This window comes from Oreochromis aureus, linkage group 9 (genome assembly GCF_013358895.1).
Source record: "Oreochromis aureus strain Israel breed Guangdong linkage group 9, ZZ_aureus, whole genome shotgun sequence".
Lineage (NCBI taxonomy): Eukaryota > Metazoa > Chordata > Actinopteri > Cichliformes > Cichlidae > Oreochromis > Oreochromis aureus.
This window is the reverse complement of record NC_052950.1, coordinates 22,588,593-22,611,637: the sequence shown is the minus strand read 5'-3', so window position 1 is coordinate 22,611,637 and position 23,045 is coordinate 22,588,593. Positions and strand designations below refer to the sequence as shown.

The following is a 23,045-nucleotide window of genomic DNA, read 5'->3' as shown; positions in this document are numbered from 1 at the left end:
TCTAATCAGCCTCCATCTTAGAGCTGTGGTATATAAGGAAGATGCACGGCAACAGTCGATGTTGGATTATTATTCCAAGCCGGTAGCGTTCGTTACTTAAGGGAAGTTGTTAGTCGGTTAAAGAGCTCTGCTAACTCTGTGTTTGCTTTTTCCTCACCTGGGTTTGGCTCGGAGAGGAGGATCGGGAAGCACTACTCACACACGGGATTGCACAGACGAAGGAGCACTTGGGGATTTAACTGGAACACCTTTTGGATAGCACCTTTAACTGTTTGTGGCACCTTTTTGGACACTGTAAATAAACGCACTGTTCACCCTGCTAACCTGAGCTCCGCATTTTGGGTCCTCTTTTTCTTGCAATCCTGACACGATGAGGAACGGAGAGTGGTTGTAATAGTCCGGCTGGGCGCTGAGTGTTGGATTTGTTTCTAGTGCAGATGGAAAATGCGGCTACATACTCCCTAACGTCCTTGTCAATAGTTTCCCACCAGAAATGTCTTTTAATGAGTGAGTTTGTTCTACCTCTTCTGGGATGGCATGCAAACTTTGCTTTTGGATCCAGTCAAGCACCTTTGAACAGTCTGCTGTGGGGACATATAGTTGATTTGCTGGTCCAGTGCCAGGGTCCAAGTTTGAAAGCGAGGGGCTCTCTGTCTCCCACGTCGTAATTCCTCTCCATAGGGGAGAGACGACGCGAGAAAAAGAAGCAGGGCTGGAGTTTGGATGGAGAGCCTGAGTGTTGTGACAGCACTTATGCATCGACTTCTACTATCAATGGTTTCTTAGGATCGGGGTGAATTAGCACTGGTGTGGATGTAAATAGTTCTTTCAATTTAGTGAAGGCTTGATCTGCATCATGTGACCAGATGAAAGGGAGCTTGGTGGTCAGTTGTGCAGCGGTGCGGCTACCTGGCTATAATTCCGGATAAACTGCCGATAGAAATTTGCGAAGCCCAGAAAACACTGGCAGTGTTTGCAAGAGGAAGGAGCAGACCACTCAATAACTGCCTTCACCTTGGCTTCACCTGCCCCCTTGTGAGAATATATCCCAGAAAAGAAACTGATGATGCATAAAATTCACACTTGTCTGCCTTGAGATACAGTTTGTTCTCCAGCAGTCGTTGGAGGACTGCCCAGACATGAACTTGGTGCTCTTCAAGGTTTCTGGAGAAAATCAAAATGTCATCTAGTTAAACAGAAATGAACCTGTCCAAGAAGTCCCAGTGGCGGTCATTAACCAGTATCTGGAACACCGCAGGAGCATTAGTGAGACCAAATGGCATGACCAGATATTCGAAGTGTCCAAGGTGTGTGTTGAAAGCTGTCTTCCACTCATCCCCGTGTTTGATCCGAACCAGATGATATGCGTTTCTAAGGTCGAGTTTGGTGGAGACTTTGGCAACATGGAGTGGTTCAAACGTGGAACTGATGAGGGGTAAAGGATATTTATTCTTAATTGTAATGTCATTTAAGCCACGAAAATCAATACACAGCCGGAGATAGCCGTCCGTTTTGTCAACAAAAAAAGAACCTGGCCCCCACCGGGGAAGAAGTTGGCCGAATGATGCCAGCTGCGAGAGACTCCCTTATGTACTTCTCCGTGGCCGCACGCTCTGGTTGTGACAGGTTATGCAGGCGGCTAGTAGGGAGGGTTGAGCCAGGTAACAGATCAATGGAGCAATCATAGGGTATATGGGGTGGCCAAGATCTTTACTGAAAATCTCCCGCAGGTCATAATACACAGAGGGAACAGCGGAGAGGTCAGGGGTTGTGTTTTCCTCAGACGACCTTTTAGAAGCCTCAGGTGGGTAAAGAAATGAGACAGTTGGCTTGACAGAATGGGCTCCAATTAACAATTTTTTGGCCGGACCAATCTAAGTGAGGATTGTTAACCTCCAACCAAGGAGACCAGGATGAGTGGTGTACCTGGAGAATGAAATGTGAAAAAGGTGAGAGACTCTGTGTTTTCATGAGGTGAGTAATGTGATGGGTGCAGTGCGATGAATGATCTGGGGAAAAACTTGATCATTTAAGGTTTTGGCACGAATGGGCGGATCTAGCTTAACAAGCGGGATGTTCAGTTGTCTGGCTAGCTCACTGTCAATGAGACTGTTCGGCGCCTGAATCTACAAGTGCTTGACAGGCATGTTCCTTTAGGTTAAACAAGAGTGTGACTGGTAGCTATAAACGGGGCCTAGAATCTATTTGCTTTCCGCCCATCCGTATCTCCGAAACTAGTGGCGGATCGGACCTGTGTACTTTCTTGGGGCAGGCTGAAATGACATGATGGGCAGCGCCACAGTAGAAACAGGACCGGGACTGAAAACGCCTCTCCCTTTCCTCGGGTGGCATCTGATAGCGTCCCATCTGCATCGGTTCCGGTTCCGGGTCGCTGGTTGCGGCACGTGTTACGACTTCCGGGGTGTGAATTTGCAGCGGAACAACGGAGGCAGCGGCCGGGGACGGCCAAAGCGGTGGCAGACGGGAGCTGTAGTTCTTCTCCCTCTCTCGCTCTCTCAGCCTGTTATCAATACCAAGAGCAAGAGACACCAGCTCCTCAAAGAAAGCTGGCTCATCCCGGGATGCTGACTGATCTTTCATGGCTTCATTTAATGATTGTAAAAATACCCCCTGTAGAGCTCGATCCGGCCAACCAGCCTTAGGTGTCCGGAACTTAACCAGGAAGTGAGCGACGCTACATCTGTCCTGCCGAAGGTTCAAAAGCTTTCTAGCGACGCTGCCTTCAGAGATGGGGTGACCAAAGGTTTCTTTAGCTCCTCCAAGAACTCATCAAAGGAGCAGAGCTGCAGCGGCCGAGCGCAAAGGTAAGCTTCAGCCCAAAGTAAAGCTCGTCTTTGAAACTTTCCAATTAGGTATGAAAAATTTAGACAGGGAAAGAGCAAGGCAAGCGGCTGAAAACTAAGTTGCATTGAAGCAAAAACCCTCCGCACAGACCTGGTTCTCCAGAATAAAGCTTGGGTTCCAGGGAGGCTGCATCACGAAAACTGGGAGCAAGTGATTGACTGACTGAACTAGGTGCAAGTGGTGTAATCAGGCAGGTGGTTGGGAGCGGCAGCAGCAGGTTCAACATCTGGTACGGCACTGGGTTGAAGTTTGTGAACAGCCGCAAGAATCTGAAACCGTCGATAATTGTTTTGTGGTGGGCTAGCAGGAACTGAATCGATTGCTCATGACTGCCTAAAATGGCTCCCTGCTTACTCCCTGAACACTGTGAACACTGGTCTTAAATACAGCTGGCTTGATTAGTCTCAGGTGGTGATCCTGGGAGGAGTGATAAAGACTGGAGGTGGAGAGCAGGGACTGTGGAAAATTATTGTGACTCACCCAGACCTTGACACAGACCTGAGTTTTGTCCTTTTCAGCATTTCCAACAACACTGCAGGTCCTCATTATCAGGTATCTGTCTGCTCCACTGAGTGAGAGACATGGTTGTTTAAAAGATTTTGACTCTGTGATGTAACAGAAAATTTCTATTATTCTCATTTTAAAGTATTTAAGTGCTTATGCATATGCTTAGTTGTGACACTGTAATAGACTGTTCAGTGGAAGTTTCTAAAACTAGATGAACTTATTTCAGCCCCCACATGCTTCAAAAGATCCACCGTCATCCCTGTGCCCAGGAACAGCAAACCCTCATCCCTGAACGATTACCGACCAGTTGCACTGACTTTGGTAGTAATGAAGGTGTTCGAGAGGCTGCTGAAGAACATCATCTCCTCCTCCATCCCAGACACCACAGATCTGCTCCAGTTCGCCTACCGACCCAACAGATCCACAGGACGCCCAAGTCCTGCACATCACCCTCAGCCATGTGGACAAGAAACAGGGTAACTATGTGAGAATGCTGTTTGTTGATTACAGTTCAGCGTTTAACACAATAGTGCCCAGGAGACTGTTCACAAAGCTGAAGGATCTGGGACTCAACAGCCGTCTGTGTGCATGGGTGTTGGACTTCCTCACTGGCAGAACTCAGGTGGTGAGGGTGGGTAGATGCGTCTCTAACAGCATCACCTTCAACACAGGAGCACCACAGGGATGTGTCCTCTCGCCACTGCTCTACTCCCTCTACACTTCAGACTGTGTGGCCACCCACAACTCCAATACCATTGAAGTTTGCTGACAACACAGTGGTGTTGGGCGCCATCTCCAACAACGATGAGGCGGCCTACATGGATGAAATGAAGAATCTGGCATCATGGTGCCAGGACAACCATCTCCAGCTGAACGCTGGCAAGACCAAGGAGCTGGTGGTGGACTTCAGAAGGAGTCAGCACATAGACTACAAGCCCATTATCATCAATGGAGCTCCAGTGGAGAGGGTGCAGTCCTTAAAGTATCTCGGTGTCCACATCTCCTCAGACCTGACATGGTCTGCCCACATTCAGATCCAGACCAAAAAGGCTAGGCAGCATCTGTACCACCTACGACAACTGAGGAAGTTCAGGGTCTCTCCAGAGATCCTCAGGATTTTCTATACAGGCGCTGTGGAGAGTATCCTCACACAGAACATCACATCCTGGTTTGGGAACAGCTTTGTTAAGGACCAAAAAGCTTTTCAGAGAATGATCCGTACAGCACAACGCTGCTGCAGGATTGCTCTCCCCCCGCTTCAGGACATCTGCACCAGGAGATGCCGGACTAGAGCAGCGCAGATACTGAAGGACCCGTCCCATCCTGGCAACAAACTGTTCCAACTTCTGAAGAAGATTCCTCATCATCCGGGACAGAGAGACTCAAGAGGAGCTTCTATCCCCAAGCCATCCTGGCCCTAAACCAACCCCCCCCCCCCCGTTTCAAATTCCTTTAATTTTAAAAATAGTCAGATTGTCTATTCTTATTTAATTCACTTAATGTAAAGAATGCACCTGCTTGCTGCATACATGCTACTACTGCACATTCACCTAATGTATATATTATATGTAATGTCCCCCCCCCCCCCCCTTTGCACAAGTCGAGGAGCATGTCAGGTTACATTTCACTGTGTGTTATGCCTGTATAACTATGCATGTGACGAATAAAGAACCTTGAACCTTGAACCTAGTTGGGGAAGACAACTCCCTTTACAGGTGCTGATAACGCCAAGGGCACAAAACAGCAGACCCATTGTTCCATTAGGTCTCATAGCGAGCCGTGTGATGTGAGGTATGATCAGTTTGTGATTTCCTCCCTGTTCCTTGGAATGCATAAAGGAGTGGAAGCACCACCTCTGTTTCGGAGCTCTCATGACTGTAGAACCATGATGTTTGATGTGTGTCAGCTCTACTGCATGCAGTAATTAAAATGGCTTGACCACAGCTGACCGTGTTGCAGACTTTATTAACAGAAGATTCCACCACAGTGTTTATTTTGTCATAAATAAACCTGGAATTGTTCTGTCTTTAAGACTCCTAAGTGATGGAACATTTTTAATAAAAACACGCATAAAAACAATGGGGAAGAAATAAACTTTTGCATCACATTTTACTGGTTTATGCACTGTGAACACTGTTTTATCACCAAACCTGATGGTTTACAAATTAAGCACTTTTTTTTTAAGATGCACAGTTTAGCCATTTTATTTACTTTCTCTAATTCATTTTAAACTACAGCCCTATATCTAATGTAGGCCTACTGTGTGTTGTAGTGTTAACAATAAATTTTGTCGAAATGTTTTTAACTTGTATTTTCATTGATCTGTCATTCTATTGTTCATACATTCAGATATTGATAAAAAATAGGCTGTTTCTGTATCACAATCATAACGCAAGTTAGAGATTATGATGTCCCAGACCTCTGGTTGAGAAGATTTTCTCTAACTGGACCTCCTCAAGTTTTAGTTGAATACCCGTGGCCTAGTGGCTCGTGGGCTGACCTTGAGAGGCCGCTCAGTTGCGGTCCTTGCGTCTTGCAGGACTTGCAGGCCAGTCTTGGGTCTGGCAGGCTGATGCCTCTGCCCTCCGGCTCGGCTTTGTGTCTGGCGAGGCCCTGACCGGGGTGTCGTCTGTATATATTTACATTTATAAATAATTCATTGATACATTCACTCTGGGATTCGGTTGCACTGTCTCCTCGCGGGGTGTCTTAAAGAGTTACCCCATACATATTGAATACGTAACGAAGTGGAGAGGTAGTCTCAATATGATAGAGAACATACAGTTACATTGTAACCTTGGTTCTCTGAGTGAGAGACTATCTCTCCACCTTCAGGCCGCTCGGAAATGCGTCCCAATCAAACTATCACCGGTTTCACGTTATCGCAGTTGTTTTATACATAAGCTCTGGGGTGTGACTGGGCTAACCAGAGTGTCTTAAAGACATATCCACACGCCACGACCAGGGCGGTGGCGGGGGGGGTGTCATACCTCGTCCATTTGGAATATGTAATGGAGTGGAGAGATTCACTCAGAGAACCAAGGTTACAATGTAACTGTATGAGTATGTACAGTACAGAAATACTGTATGTATTTCTCCTGTATGAGAAATAAAAATGAAAATGTGTCTAATGGTCAATGGAGAAATCTACAAAATCTGTGTTAGTTTTGATATCAGCTACACACTTGCTTCCTACACCTTTGCAACAATATTAATATTTAAGAAATTCTGTCTAATGGCAGAAATATAAACACACAGAACAAGAGAGGGACACAGAGAGACTCAAGGTTTGTCAAATACCTTTCATTTTATTTCTTTTTTGCCACTTGGTAACAATCTTTTGTGTTTTACAGCAGCACGGGAGCTGTAGAGTGAACGTGCACATTCAGAGCTGAAATTCAGAGCCTGGCCAAAGCTAACCAGAAAGAAAAAGGAAAGGCTTGTTTATGCACTGGAATATGTTGTTTTAATAGCATTGCTGAAGGTTTATGCCAAAGGACGGTCGCACACAAGCATCACTTCATGCCTTTGGACTTTTCAGAGCTCCAGATTTCTTCGCACTCTCTGTTCACCACCAGTTTGCCGTCATCAGTCAGTTGAAGACGGCACATGTTGCAGTCAGGTTTGGAAGAGTTTGTGTGCCACCTAGGCGTGTCACAGTTGTTGTACATGACCAGGTTGCAGTCAGCCTGCATGCACAGACGGACAGCATCTGATCCATAGGTGTCCGAAGCCCACAAAGGCTTCCAGCCATAGATGACAAAGTTACCATCATCCTGCAGCCATAAATTATACGTTAAAATGTCAACACGCATGACTGGGAAACAAGGATTTTATGAGCTTCTGAACTGATAACATTTAAATTAGTCACCTGAAATATAGCTTTGAACTGCTTGTTGTTGGACACCAGGTAGTCTCCCCTGCGGAGCTCATCATTTTTGGACAAGAAGTTTCTGCTCATGATCCTAAAAGGAGAGAATATAAATGAGCTTGTATCCACAATATGAATTTAAAAGTATCAGTAATGTGTGAATCCATCAGTCAGTAGAGATACGTAGAATACTTACAGTTTTGAATGTTTCACACCAGCCGGTCTGCAAGCAGAAGAGAAGGGAAGTGTTAAAATTGAAAGCACATCACTCCATCTTTATATCATCTTGACTGGGGGTGGAGCGACAGTCACTGGCCTTCACAGTAAAGGGATTGCCTTTCCTGAGAAGTGTGTGTGTGCATGTCTGTGTGTGTGTGTGTGTGTGTGTGTGTGCGTGTGCGCGCGTGTGCGTGCGTGTGTGTGTGTGGATGAGTTATTGCACTCCAATCGCTGACGTGTTGTACTCCCTGTCTTCCGGCCAACAGGGAGTATTCTTTTTTTCTTCTAACGTCCATCACACTTTTTCTAGGATAGACTACTTTTTTCTTAGATAACTATTTGACCAGCATCACGTGTGCCTGTGAATACCGTCCCATAGTTATATCAGACCACGCTCCCTTAGTTTTGACTCTATCTATGCCTGTCTTACCTAGAACAGACAGGAGTTGGTGTTTTAACCCCACACTACTAACAGATAATACCTTTCTGGGATTTATGAATAACCAAATTTTTTTTTTTTAGACACAAAACTTTCCCCGAATATTTCTAGCCTTTTAGTTTGGGACTCAATGAAGGCCTATCTCCAAGGACAGATCATTTCATATACAGCTAATATGAAGAGGGTAAACTTAAAAGAAAGGCAAGAATTATATGATAAAATTAAAGGCTTAGATCATCCCTGTGCACACACTAAGGACTGAGGTTTACAAGAAACGTATTGAACTCCAAACCAAATTTGAACTTCTTTCAACTCATGCCGTGGAGAGGCAACTCTTGCAGAGTAGGAGTACTTTTTTTGTACATGGGGAGAAATCGGGCAAACTTCTAGCTAACCAAATAAGGGGTCTAAAGCTGCATCAGTGTATAACTGCCATTAACTCTGATGACGGGCTCGTTACTGATCATGCCAAAATCAATGACACGTTTAGGGAATATTATCCGAAGCTTTACTCCTCTGAATCTCCAACCAACCATTCGCTAATCACAAATTTTCTTAAAAGCTTGGACTTTCCTGAACCTGCAAGCACCCACAGAGAGATGTTGGATTTCCAAAGAAGAGATTAATGCTGCAATCTTCTCCTTACAGTCAGGGAAGTCTCCTGGACCAGACGGCTCCTTGGTAGAAATTTTTAAATCACTTGCCCAACAGCTTGTACTTCTACTCCACTCGGTTTTATCTGCGTCATTCATGCAGGGCAAACTGCACACTTCCTGGTACCATGCATCTATAACTTTAATCGCAAAAAAGGGGAACGATTCAACTGAGTGTGCATCATACAGGCCAATTTCGCTCTTGAACGTTGACATTAAGATCCTAGCTAAAGGGTCTTGATGCATTCTCAATCATCCGGGTAAGGAAATCTCCAAAAGTTGATTCTGTTCATCTGGACGTAGCGTTTTGTGGGAGAAACATTTCATCACTCATCCAAGTGACTTCTTCAGTCTCAGCTGACTGCAGGTTTCCCTGATTTTATAAACAGTACATTTGCATAATGACTGAAACCAGCCCACTGGCTGGGAGATCAGTTCCTTCATCATGATTATACAAATTCTCATGACCACTGATCAACAACCACTGATCAAAGACCACTTCAAAGCCCCATTCTATCAAATCACCTATTCCTCCCCCCAAATTTGGACAACTTGTTTCAGGTCTGGTTAGAGCAGGTATTATTTACTTTAAAGATCTCTTTATACACAGTAAACTAGCATCATTTGATCAGTTATCAGCAACTCAGTCTCACTTTCATAGATATTTACAACTCAGACATTTTTTGCAACCCCACCTCTTCAATTTTCCAGAAGTTCCAGCTGCTAACTTACTGGATGAGCTCGTTATTTTGCAACTATCAGGCAAAGGTGTAATCTCCCGCATTTATAACAAACTGTGCAGTGTAACTCCAGCCCCCTTTGAAGGCCTCAAATCCACATGGTGAAAGAGTCGGGCATATCTATGTCAGATGACGTCTGGGATTCAGTCCTTACTCTGGTAAACTCCAGGTCGCTCTGCGCCCAGAGATTTATCCTAGCTTAGACCCTCACTGTAACAGGTGCAGGTCTGATGATCCCAATCTTACCCACGTTTTGGACTTGCCCTGCCTTGGCAAATTTTTGGGAGGAGGTTTTCTGCACTCTGAACAAGGCTACCGGCCTGACACTGGCTCTCAATCCCCTACTTGCTCTCTTTGGTACAGTGGGTTAGGATGATAAGTATATTACTGGGGCAAAACGTCGGGTGCTGTCTTTTGGTTCCCTCCTGGCTAGGCGTGCCATTTTGATGAGGTGGAAGGCTGCTGCCCCCGCCCACCCATGTCCAGTGGCTTGCTGATCTCATGTCGTGTCTCAGTCTTGAAAAGATCCACTGCTCCATCCAGAACCAAAAGGGCATGTTTCATAAAATCTGGGGTCTTTTTCTAACAAACTTCTCTAACCTTCAATTGTAGGATGTTCCTGCTGACTAACTGATTTGCTCATTCAATAGAGGTCTGTTAATGTCTGTGTTAATGGGAATGTGAAGCCACTCCTGGGTTGCGGTTTTTTGTTAATTGTTTGTTTGTTTGTTTGTTTGTTTGTTTTCGTTTTATTTCCTTACCTTTGTTCTAACATGAGAAGTTCTGTTTTATATTCAATTTAACCAAAACAGTTTTTGTGTTTTCCTTTTCTTTCGTAAACTGTATCCACAATCACTCATACATAAATCAACAATCTTCTTATTGTGGCGTGTGTGTGTGTGTGTGTGTGTGTGTGTGTGTGTGTGTGTGTGTGTGTGTGTGTGTGTGTGTGTGTGTGTGTGTGAGAGAGAGAGAGAGAGAATGTCTGTGTCATGGCCAAACGGTGAGAGTCCCAGGACCAGAGGCAACGTCACCTGGCAGTGCACCTCTGATAACACCACCATCCCAGGGAGGGGCAGTGACCATGTCCCACTGGGTGCCTGAGATGTGTTTATAAGGTCAGGCTTTTTTCTCCCTAAAATTCAGTGACAGGGATGAATTATCACACACATACAATCTTGGATTATCAGTAATAAATTACAGTTGCAGAATTTTGTTGCACAAATATGACTCTACAGTTAATTAACCTTGTCATTTTGAAGTGGTGCTGTGGGTGGATGAATACTACTGTTCAGCAGTTGGGCGATTTTGTGTGCATGTGTCTCTTTGTGTGACATTAGTGGGTGGGTATGAATGAATGACTGAGTGGCTTGTGTGTCTGTGAGCCTAGAGTTAGGGCTTACTGAGCCTTGTCCCCTTTGGGACATAGTCATGGAGGGAGGGGTTCCCTGAGGTGCGTGGCTGGACTTTCTAACACGGCCTGCTCCCTTGGTCCTTGGTGGTCTGAGGTAGCTTGGACTGTGTGGGTGGCTCTTGAACTGAGAACAGGACCCTGTTATGGGCATGCTTGCCAACCTTGAGACCTCAGAATTAGGGAGACATTCAAAAGGGCTGTTGGGGGGGGGGGAGTGGTATGTATGTGTGTGTGTGTGTGTCTATATATATATATATATATATATATATATATATATATATATATCGTGAATGGTTGTCTGTCCCTGTGTGTTGGCCCTGCGACAGACTGGCGACCTGTCCAGGGTGTACCCCGCCTCTCGCCCTATGACAGCTGGGATAGGCTCCAGCACCCCCCGCGACCCTGGAAAGGATAAGCGGAAGCAAATGGATGGATAGATATATATACATATATATATATATACATATATATATAGACACACACACACACACACTTTTAATTTTACAGTGTTTATTTATCGGGTAAAAAAAGGTAAATGTCACCGCTATTATTGTCCGGCGGGGGTGTCCAAATTCAGAGGCTGCGTCCACCCGAGGACCCGGCCTTCGCGGTCTAAAGAAAGCCAGGTAGACCAGAAGTGCGCGACCGTGAAATTGAACGGTCTAGCCTTCAGAATTACGTCACGAGCTCTCTCGGTGGAGTGAAAGTCTGCCATCTGCTCCTTGCTATCTAAATATAACCGGACACTGGCGTAAATTTTCGACCATCTCACACTTCTGTTTAATCAGTTTTCTGTTTGACGTTTATTCAGCTGTGTGAAAACCGTGGAGGAACCCTCCCGAGAGATTAATAAAGTTTTATTAAATCTAATTTAATCTAATAACTTTAATCTCAGCCAAACTGATTTACTCATGAACAAATAAAACACTGAAAAAGGCCAAACAATAACATGTTTAAGTTATTTAAGTGACTTATATATAATATTTAACCTGAGTAGCGAAAGACCGCGGGGGTTTGAAAACGATGTGCCGGGAGTTTGCTGTTCTCGCCGGCTCAGATATTTGAAGTTTACACAGTTACATTCTCGCCTGAATATATGTTAAAAGTTTATTTATCGACCCAGAGTAATAAGAGTAATATTAAAACTAAGTAGCTGCAGTAGTAGTAGCCATTGTTGGAAACTTGAATTGGCTGTGCCAATCTGGGATATAGTTTTTCAATTTTGTTGTCCGGGTGGAAAATCGGGAGAAACTCAGGAGAACTGTGGCTCCGGGAGATTTTCAGGAGGGGCACTAAAATTCAGGATTCTCATAGAAAAATCGGGAGGGTTGGCATGTATGGTTATGGGACTCTTAGCCTTTGGCCAAGGGCGCCCCATCTGAGGCCTCCCTCCTCTTCCTGATGGGATGGATTTACAAATTTTGCCAACACGTGTGGCCTCTTGGGGGTTGCGGTTGGCCCACATCTTCTGGGAAACGAAGAAATGAAAGAGGAAGTGGCATGATCAAGTAGTGTGTCATCACCAAAGGTCAATCTTCTTTCAGTTCTTTTCTGACTAAACTGAGTGTTCAACCAATGCAATCTTATTATCCATAAGAAGAGAAGAATAAAGAATGAATAAAGACAAGTTTCTTTTCTTTATTCATGTAACTACATTTATCCCTGACTCTTGTACAGCTGCATCTATTTTTTTTTAAAATAGATTAATACTAACATTAACACTTATTCACCACCAAACAAACATACTATTAAACAACATTTCCATGGTCCTGTTAGGGTACCTGGGTGGTTGAGCCACTTTTTTTTTCTGTTAATAGAATTTTGAGTCTTGCTCATTCATTGTGTTGTCTGTGTATCTTATGTTTCCTAGTTCAGTTTGTTTACACTCTTGAGTTTATTCAGTATTTCTAGTTTAGGTTGTCTTGGTTGGTATTTGGTCCTGTTCATGTCTTTGTGTTGTCTCTGTGTCTTTCCCTCAGTGTCCCCCAGTTCAGTCAGTCTTGTCTTCATGTTTGCTTAGTTGTGTGTTTTCCCAGTTTTTTTATCTGTGTTCATGTCTCCCTCTCACCCCTTGCTCTGTCACCCTCCCTCCCCTCCCTCTGTTCCTTGAGTTCCATCAGTCTGGGCCTCTGTGTGTGTGTTCCCCGTACTTCATGTTTTACTTTGAGTAATGGTCTCCTGTCTGGTGTGCGTCATGTTCAGTTTTGCGTCCCCCTGTGTCGTCTGTTAGATTTTGGCCAGCTGTGTTTCCCAGGTGTTTCCTCTTCGCATTGATTCCCTCTTGTATATAGTGACAAACAGTCGGGGGGGGGACTGCCAGCCTGTTTGTTTAGTTTTCCTATGCCTCCCAGTTTTGTTTTACATACATTTGGTTTCCAGTATTAAAGCTGAGGATTAAGTTTAGCCTTATCCAAGAGTCTGTATTTTGGGTCCTCAATCCTGCTTGCCTCACACAGTACATGACAGGTCCTGAGTATTTGTCACATGTTTCTCATAATGTTCTCATATGCAGCCCTGTCTAATTTGAACCCTGTTGTCACATCATGACCCAGAAACACTTTCTGTAAGTCAGTTCATGGAAGCAAACTAGCCACCACTAATCAGAAACAGAAATTTAGTTGAGCAACTTTTGGGTGTAGAAAGTTCAGAAAAAATGGATGTGAAAGCATGAGTGCTTAAACTAAAATAATCTAACAAAAAATTACAAAATCAAGTTTGCCAATGGTTTGGTGTGTAATGGGGAAAATTCTAGTTTTCACATTGTCATACATTTAGATGTAAATCTCATTGTAGGATTTTTGTATAATCTTTGCATGCTTGGATGAAGTATGTGTATGTGTCTATATGACCTTGTGAAAACTGCTTAGCTTTGCTTAATAGATAACATAGTGAAACATCATTAACTGTGTAGAGCGTAGAAGGACAAAACACCCAAGATGACCAGTGCCAGGAACTTCCTTGGAAAAGATAGTGGGAGTTGCTCTCTGCCCCGCAACAGCCTGTGGGACAAACACCTGTTGTAACTAAAAGATACAGAGTTGTGTATGAGGGTATAAAAGGGACGCTGCAACGCCCAAAGGGCAGAGCCCGCATGACTGTAAATGGCATGTTTGATCTCTGTTGGCTTTCCTGCATGAAGTAATTAAAATAGCTTGACCACAGCTGACCATGTTGCAGACTTTACTAACAGAAAATTCCACAACAAGCTTGGCGTCACGAACACGATGCTCCAAGTGTGGGCACTGAGGAATGACCCCAAAGACGGCTGATCACCCCGAGGGAAAACGTCAAGCCTCGGTCCCACCAAAGCTTCAAAAAGAGGGAGTTGTGGGGCGAGTCCTCAGCAACACACCAAGATTATCCTAAAGAACTAGGGGAGAATTTGCACCGGTGAGCTGTGTCCAACCTATATTTATACTTGATATATATTTATGTAAGTCACTGGAGTTCTCTGTTTGGCCACAGGGTGGGTAAGGCATGATGCAGGCCTCCGTGAAATTTCATGGGGAAGTTCTGTGTCTAAGTACGGAGCAATTTCCTGACGTCTTAACTAGACACAGGATCTAATGGCGCCTGGGGCAGTGGCTCACAGGAGGTCAGCTGAGTAGCTTAGAGTTTGCAGAAGTTTTTTTTCTGGGCTTGAGTGTGCAGCAATTTCCTGACATCTTAACTAGACAAAGGATCCAATAGCCCCCGGAGCAGTGGCTCACGGGAGGTCGGCTAAGTTACTTAAAGTCTGCAGAAGCGACACCTAAGCGCCGGTGAAGGCGGTAGGTGATGGTATTTTAGCACTTCTTGGCAGTTAACGCGAAAGGGCCTCGCTAAGGACGCTTAAGTGAGTAACATGGGATCCGGATCCAGCAAGACAGTCACCGCGGCTGAGGAAATGGCTGGGGCATGGACCGTGGTGCATGCTCCACCGGGTGGCCAAGGAGAGAACTCAATCTTTGACTCTATGGTGAAAAATATGGATTATAATGCATTAAATATGTTACTAAATAGCAGAAAGAAAATGGTTTTCCCAATAAGGGATCTGTGAGCGTAAATCAGTTAAAGAAGGTTGAGGAACAGCTGCAAAAAGAGGAAGAAAAGTTGTAGGGAAAAAGGAAAAGTTAAAACTGCAGATTTACACAGAGTAGCAGATGGAAAAAGGTGTTTGAAAATGTGGATAGAGGAGGCAGTGAGAAGAGAAAAGAAAGCAGCTCTAAAAGAACTGCCTAAAGAAACGCCAAAAAGTGAGAAAGGAGGAGAGAAGGAGAGCGCTGACACAGGGCCCGTGTCAGCGCTGCTCCTGCCTCCATATAACACAGCACACAACAGATCATTTCCCTGTTCGGCCATCCCTACCTGTTCTTCTGCTTATGCCCCATTACAGGCTGCACTGCAGGCCGTGAAAGCTGAAGCTGACCTGGACTCCTGTCCTGATGCATGTTTCATCTGCGTCCATTATGAACACTGGAGAAAGGACTGCCCTAATCGGGGTCAGAGAACCAAGGGGTGACCGCAGTGACCAGTATCAGTGGTGGTCACAAGCAGGAGGACGGCAGGACCCCAAGGGACTTCAGGCCGTGGTTTGCCCAAATCACCAGGACAGGAAGTGATACACACACACACGCCTGCATACACACTGACTCAGTACCAAGTAATGCACACACAAACACACACACGCTGCTGCAATGAAGAATGCTTTGCTAACAAGTGCTCATGCTGATATGCAAAAATGCTCCACACACACACACAGACTCTGTTGCAAGAAGCCATTGGACACTTAAAATGCATTTCATGCCATCCAAAGGGCACATATGTACATTTAACAAACAACGCCTATAAATCTCTGCCTATGTATACAATGTCTGTGTGTAGTGAGAAGGTGGAATTTCTTGTAGACTCTGGAGCCACTCACATCCTGGGCCATCTGACTTCAGGAAATCACATGATACGGTGGGGTTAGATTTCACAATGAGCTCACCCGAAACCTTGGCTGATTGTGACCTACACCCGTTTTCACACCTTGGCTTGTGTGATTAGTTAGAGGATCATTAGGGGGCTCATTGTCCCTCTTGGGGGGACACTCTCAGAGGGCTTAAATCTGGGACTCTCTACCATTTGACCCTAGAACTGAAGAAGCTTCTGGCATGTAAGGTGAAATGTCTTCAAGCAACTTAAAGAAGTCCAGACGCTTTTCTTTTCAGACTCCTTTGACTACGATGACCTGGATGACTGAGAATCTTCACAGACCTGTTTAACTAACCTTTTCCTTTTCCTCGTTCTCCTAATTATGGTGACCATGTGTCAAAAGGAGAGATTCCAGGTTTACTCTAAAACTATCTGGGGATTTTTCTACAATTTTTCAATGATTTTGCTATGATTCGTGTAACTAACAATTCATGTACAGGTATTAAAAGTCTCCAAGTGGTACAGATAAGTTTTTGATAACCGACAAGTAAAGTTCACTGAACAGAAAGAAAAATGCTGATTGATGATGGTTGATATGCTTTCAAAATGCTTAGAAGTTTTCCCTTCTAGTAAGGAGATAGAGGTGCAGTAGCCAGAGTATTGCTGGAAGAAATCATCCCAGCGAGAAGCAGGGACCAGTCCAGGCACAGCTGACAGCCCAGACAGCGGTTAAGGTCGAGAGTCGTGCCGTTTGGTGTCCTGCTAATCATCATGAGAAGATTCTAGAGCCACAGCAATAACCACAAAGGTTGAGAAAGATCCCTTTGTTAGACGCTGAGGAAGACAAGGCTGCTCTGTCCTTTTTAACCTACAGCTGCGTTGGAACAAGAGAGTGAGGGGTGAAAAAGCGCCATCTTCCAACAAGCCAAGCTCCAACTTAGTGACATGCAGAGCGAGACTCTGTGTCACCCACGAGGGATCAGCGATGGAACGCCGCAGACAACACCTGATTAAACGCTCAGGCTGGTTTTGCCTGAAAAGTTCAGTGCATTTTTAAGTTTACATGGTCATTGGTGTGACTTTTCTAATCATTTTACAAATGATATACATGACTCTCCAAACATCACAAACACAGGAAAATGTATATGTATTGCTGGTTTCAAACTTTTGTCTAGTCATAATCTGATTAAAAGTGACTAGTGTAAATATAGTATGCAAATTTCACAGCTACTTGACTAACAATTACTTGTGCACACTCTGCATGGCAGCTAGACTGCTTCGTAGGATGATGCAAGTCCCTGACATGTAAAAAAGCTGTACATTAGATCCAAACTACCACAGTGAATATATCAACAACCATTTGTTAAACTGTAAGCTCCTTTGACATATCTAATGAGTCCTGACACATTATCTGACACCCTAAATAGGATTTTGGGGTCATTACACTTTATTAAGAGATTTTACTAGGCCTGAAACACGCTTTGAGCATCTAGAGAGTGAACTTGTTCCTTTAGGTACCTTTGGGATGCTTTAAAGTGTTTTAAATAGGCTGATTACATTACAGCAGTAAAGATTATAGTACACACTATAGATAGAAAATGCAGATCTATCACTTTGCTTTAAAAAATAGATCAGAAGTGTTTGATGTATGGTGGCTGTTAGGGTGGTAAAGAAATTTTTTTTTATTGGTTTTTATTCAAATTATTAGATAAAGCTGTTTTGTTATTTTAAAATACACACAAAGCAAATGCGCTCGAGTTGGCGCTCCCTATTTTGAGGGTAAAGCATCGTTCAGCATTACTGTCTGGATTGATATATTGCAGGATGACGTAGAGTCCACAGGGTTTTTTTTGCAGCATGCTTACACATACACATGATAATGGGTAGAGTAGACTCTGGGTCAGGAAGTCCGAACAAAATGTCCTGAACTAGCAGTAGGATAATATTAAATAATCAAAGCTAGGCAGAGAGATGTTTTTCTTTTCTGTCCCTTACAGAGGAGGGGGCTGACACGAGACCAGGTTGGGACGCGGACAGAAGAGGATTTGCAGCTGTGTGGAAACACATGGATACTTGTGGTGCTACCTTAGACCGACTTTGATCACTGATATCGGTTAGATCAGGGGTCGGCAACCCGCGGCTCCGGAGCCGCATGCGGCTCTTTAGTCCTTATATTGCGGCTCCGCCTGGTTTGGGAAAATAAATTAGAAGTATTTAGCTGAAGTGTATTTTATTTATGTTAGTTCTTTTTAACTCGTAGTTCTAAATTGGAAGATTATTGTGATACTGAAATATAAAAATAAAATTATATTCTATTATTTTTTTCATCGCTCAAAATAAGCGTCACACTCGCGGAAGCCGGTATACCCGCCGAAACGCCGTGCATTTATCGAGACTTTCAACCCCAGGTAGGCCAATTATGGATCTTCGGATCCACATTACGTCAGCAGCTGTTCTCCACCGTGAACTATGTTAAAAGACAAACACCGCTCACGCCTGACAAATGACAGATGACAGTCCTGCGTAAACTGACTTCGTATAGCCCCGATTTGCGGACTCTGTGCGCAGAGGTTCAGGAGCAGAAGTCCCATTGTAAACAAATCACGGCAGACCCGACGATGTTTCCATGAGCATGCTTTTGAGCATCTCTTTATTGAGCACTTTTCACACACGGTTGCTGTACGCATACAGCCGGCTGTAGCTTTTCAGCTCACAGCCCGACATACACCACCAACACAGCACAGATAGCGCAGGCGTAAAAGGCAGCGAGGCGTGATTGCGGGTGTCGCTCAGGTGCGTCCGCCTCCCCAGCAGCAGCGCTGCAAACCACGCCCGCCGCACGCATTAACCAGGTAAAATACATATTTAGGCAGAATTATATCTATTTTTCATTTTCAGCAGCATAGTGCTTTTTTCCAATTATTTTTTAAGAGTCAGGTCAAGGCTCCAACAGCCCAAAGGCGATATAAAGGTGGCGGACTGACAACAGTTTTTGTTTGCTACATGGATCATTTTAGTTCAGGTTGGTGTCTTTCCTTTTGTTATAATTCTTTAAGAGTTCAAAATGTGTTGATTACATAAATATAATTTAATTTTCTCTGTAGCACTTCATGGATTTCATAAGCAGCACACCTTAGTTGTTCACACAAAGCACAAAGATAAAAAACAATATATACAGTGTTATCTTCATTTTAGATGTCAAAAAGTATTTGCGGCTCCCAGTGTTTTCTTTTGCGTGGAAACCGGGTCCAAATGGCTCTTTGGGTGTTAAAGGTTGCAGACCCCTGGGTTAGATGTTCTTCGTATTTATCCACAGGTAGAGTGGTATTCATTGTCCCCGATGTCAAACATGTGGACATGGCAAAATAGACCCGAACAATGGAGTGTGTGTGTGATGTTTGGTGATGCATGTATATCTTCATACCTGACAATACTAATGATAATGATTCTTTTACAAAAACAATCAATAAATGGGAAAACATTGGATGATGGATTTTATGATGAGGTTTGATAAAGATGTCTCACACCGAATGACTTCCTTATCTTATCAACAGCTTCTCATGAATGAACAAATTCATTTAACTAAAGTGTTAAAGCTCTCTTTTCGCAAGTGAACAACTAATGCTGTTTCACATTTCCATGTGTACTCTGATGTTTTGGGATGTTTTTCCTTTGTATAATTACTAACATTTTGCATACAAATTTTAGACTTAGATGAAGAAAAGAGGTTAGTGAGAGTGAGGATGAACACTAAGTGCAAAATTTTACCTCTAACACAGTAGAATGATGCACATAGTGAACCTCTCTGAGTATGCAATACTGTTGATGCTGAATAGTGTTGAATTGGAAATTTTGTTTTGGTGATTTTATTTATGATTTTATAAAATAATCAAAGGTGGGATGTAATAGAAAATTTCTATTAAAGTATTAAGTGCTTATGCATATGCTTAGTTGTGACACTGTGATAGACTGTTCAGTGAAAGTCTCTAAAACTAGATGAACTTATTTCAGCCTCAGTAGTTGGAGAAAGCAACTCCCTTTACAGGTGCTGATAACGATAACAGCAGACCCATTGTTCCGTTAGGTTTCATAACGAGGCGCGTGATGTGTGGTATGATCAATTTGTAACTTCCTCCCTCTTCCTTGGAATGCATAAAGGAGTGGGAGCACCACTTCTGTTTCAGAACGCTCATTACCATGAAACTGTGATGTTTTGATGTGTTCTCCTGCATGTAGTAATAAATAGCGTGACCACAGCTGACCGTGTTGCAGACTTTATTTACAGAGAATTCCATGACACCAAAGTGCAGTTTGAACAACGCCGTCTGTGATTAATGCAGATGGAGTGTTTACAATCCTACGAGTCTTTGACTTAAAGGTCTTCTTAGTCTTTTGTGTTCTGGTTTTTTATACTTTCTGATAGCAGCATGTCTTTGTTTCAGTCTGGTTTATGAAACCCTGGTTGTTCCTGCCTGTCTTTATGTTTCCTGGGTCATGTCCTGTTTAGTTCTGTCAAGTTCACATCTTAGTCCTGTTTGTTTAGGGTGTTTGTTTAGTTTTGTGTCCTCTTGTCTTGTTGGATTCTGTTCACCTGTGTGTTTTCCCCAGCTGTTTCCTCTCTCCCTAATTGCCTTGTGTGTATTTATTCCTCAGTTGCTGTCTGCTTGTTGTCTTGTCTGTCCTCACAGAATGTTTTGTTTGAAGATTCATAGATGTTGGATTCTTTGTTTGGCTGTTTCTTTTGAAAATCTGGATTAATTTGTTCTCAGTTTAAGTGAATAAAGCTGCTTTTCAGTTTATCCCTCCTGTTTCTGAACCCTTAATTTGAGTCAAGCTCTCCCAGCAAACTTTGCCAATTTCACTAAAAATGCAAAATTGAAATGCAAAATATGAAACAACAGGCCCCGAAATGTCAAAGCGAATAATAATCAAGAATGGATCTCTTCAGTTTTGAAAGGCTTCCCAGGATAAGCCACAAAATGTCCACAATGTCCTTAAATATCCTGCCTATAAATGCAGCTCAGGATTACATGATGTTTATTTCTCAGTGGAGCTGAGTTTGTGTGTTTTTGTGTATTGTAGAAAACTGTAATACTGTTGTTAGCATTTAGAAATTGCAGGTTATAAAACAGTATGAATATGTTTAAAACATGGCGGTGCAGCGTTTATCACTGTCAACTCACAGAAAGAAGGTCCTGGGTTTGAATCCGCCCACCGGCTGGAGCCTTTCTGTGTGGAGTTGGTCTGTTCTCCCTGTACCTGCGTGGGTTCTCTTTAGGTAGTCTAGGCTCGTCTCACAGTCCAAACACATGCATGAATGACTGTGTGTCTCTGTGTTACTCCTGTGATACACTGGTAATCTGTCCAGGGTGCACCTTACCGTTTACCTCCTGGCACCTGCATAGGCTCCAGACTCACCACAACTCTGGATTGGATAAGTGATTCAGAAAAAAAAGGAGATTTTCAAATTTAGTAATTTTCTTTTTATGTGAAATTTAATGAACATAAACTACAGAAGCATTAGAGCGACACCTTGTGGTCTCTCTTTGCAGCTGCAAACACTAGTTTTTAGTGTAATAAAGAAACAACAGACAAGACTTCAACACAGGAAAGAAGCAGCATTTGTTTCACAATGACTGTGCTGCACAAGTGGTTTCAGCATCCGCACTTTAATCAGTTAAACCTGTATAAACTGGAGACAAAAACACTCAGAATCACATTTTTGGTTGTTATTGCTACAGTAGGTCAGTAGGTGTCTCTAGAGTCACCTTTCAATGCAACATCCAACACACGCAGACACACAAAGTGTTTTATCACCACATCAGTTTACATGCAAAGACGCAGACACACTCACCAAGGGTTTTATCACCATACCTGACGGTTTCCATGCAAAGACGTGACATCCAACACATGCAGACGCACTCATAAAGTGAGTCAAGTTTGTTTCCCTAGCACATTTATTTTTTTATTTTTTCCTGTCCTGTTTGGTACTTTAGCAATCAGAATTGTTGTCTGAATGCCAGGAAAGATGCTCAACATATTTATATTTTCAAGTGGAGAAAATATGGCAATGCCATATTGGTCTACTTTACTGATCTATATTATTACCGTTTATTTTATTTTATTTTAAGTTATTACAAATTTGACAGATAAGTAGACAGACAGGGAGAAAGAGAAAGAAAGAAGGGGAAAAGAGGGGAAAGGGGGACAGCAAGAGAAGACACTGAGAAAATCCGTTGGATCAAGAAGAAAAAAAGAAAACAAACAAAGAGAGAACAACACAATACAGAGATCAAAGCGACAACTAGATAAGTGTGAGTAACAGTAAATACTAAATATTGATTGTTATTGAGCAGCACGCAAGACCGACAGCACAAGATATGCTTTAAGGTAGCAGCCAAGGAAGATTTAGTTTGTGTCTGTGAACACCCGTGTGTACACCTGTGTGCGTGAGCGCGCTTGAGTTCAAAAGGTTTATCCATGTAATGATCTCCTAGAGTGTGTGGGGAGCTATAGCCCTGCCCTCCAGAGCATGAAGCAGACATGGAGGAGACCCAGGCCCAGACATCTACAGGCGCCCCAGAGTCCGAAAGCCCAAGGAGGACCACCGAACAGGCAACCGCGCCACCTTGCTGGAAAGAGCTGAAGAGAGCCCTGGACGTGAGGTCACCCAGCAGCCACGGTGCAGACACAAAAGGGGACTGCGGTGACTTGCCTGCAGGCCCTGCTGGCAGCCAGTCGTGCCAGTGCAGACCGAGCCCTGGTCCCAGAGTCCCGAGGGCACCCCAACCCCCGGAAGGGGCCCGACCTGGCGACGGGTGCCAGGCCCCGCCAAGCAGCCGCCAGGAATGAGCCAGGTACATAACTGAGTGCCCAGCCCCGAACACCGAGAACCACCAACGCACCGACGGCTGAGGGCATCGGTCACCGGCAGGGAGTGTGGTGGGTAGAGACAGGCCTCTACACCTGGGGGGAGGGGGAGCTGAGATGTTCCCAGAGAGGCAGAGGTGGAGACTCAACCTGACACATAGACATAGACACTGGCACACACAGACACAAGCATACATTCCCACCCTCATGCACACAATACAAATACTCGCCCAAAGTGCAACAACGTGAACAGAAATAAACACTATACACCCATTTCCCACTCTCCAAACCTACTCTATACTCCCAGGTCCAGGTATCACCGCCCCAGGGGGGCAATCAATCCCCAGGCCCAGGAGATATTACCCTTGGCAGATGTACCCTAGCACATTTAAAAACAACAGCTGTTGACCAATATGCTGTACATCTAAAATAATGATATAACATCCAACACAGGATGAAATTACAGAGTTTAAGAAAGGAAAGATAAAATGTGAAAACCTGAATAAAAACAGGACAAATAATTGTCATCTACACAATAATGAATTTAGATGCTGTCTTTTATTTTTTTTTA

The 23,045-nt window shown here is 43.8% G+C and overlaps 1 protein-coding gene across 1 annotated transcript; it reads right to left on the bottom strand.

Moving 5' to 3' along the window:
- Nucleotides 1-6,654: 6,654 nt before the first annotated feature.
- On the bottom strand, nucleotides 6,655-7,532 carry LOC116313088 (mannose-specific lectin-like). Its single transcript, XM_031730660.2, has 3 exons — nucleotides 7,440-7,532; nucleotides 7,244-7,337; nucleotides 6,655-7,148 (listed from the first exon to the last, which is right to left on the bottom strand). The coding sequence occupies exons 2-3, from the start codon at nucleotides 7,331-7,333 to the stop codon at nucleotides 6,888-6,890; spliced, it is 351 nt and encodes a 116-aa protein (XP_031586520.2). The 5' UTR covers nucleotides 7,334-7,337; nucleotides 7,440-7,532; the 3' UTR covers nucleotides 6,655-6,887.
- Between the last annotated feature and the right edge of the window lie 15,513 nt (nucleotides 7,533-23,045).

Coding starts and splice junctions, on each gene's coding strand:
- LOC116313088 (XM_031730660.2), bottom strand. CDS start 7,333: ATGAGCAGAAACTTCTTGTCCAAAAATGATGAGCTCCGCAGGGGAGAC. Junction 7,149..7,243: donor AGTTCAAAGCTATATTTCAG/GTGACTAATTTA, acceptor TTATGGCTGCAG/GATGATGGTAACTTTGTCAT.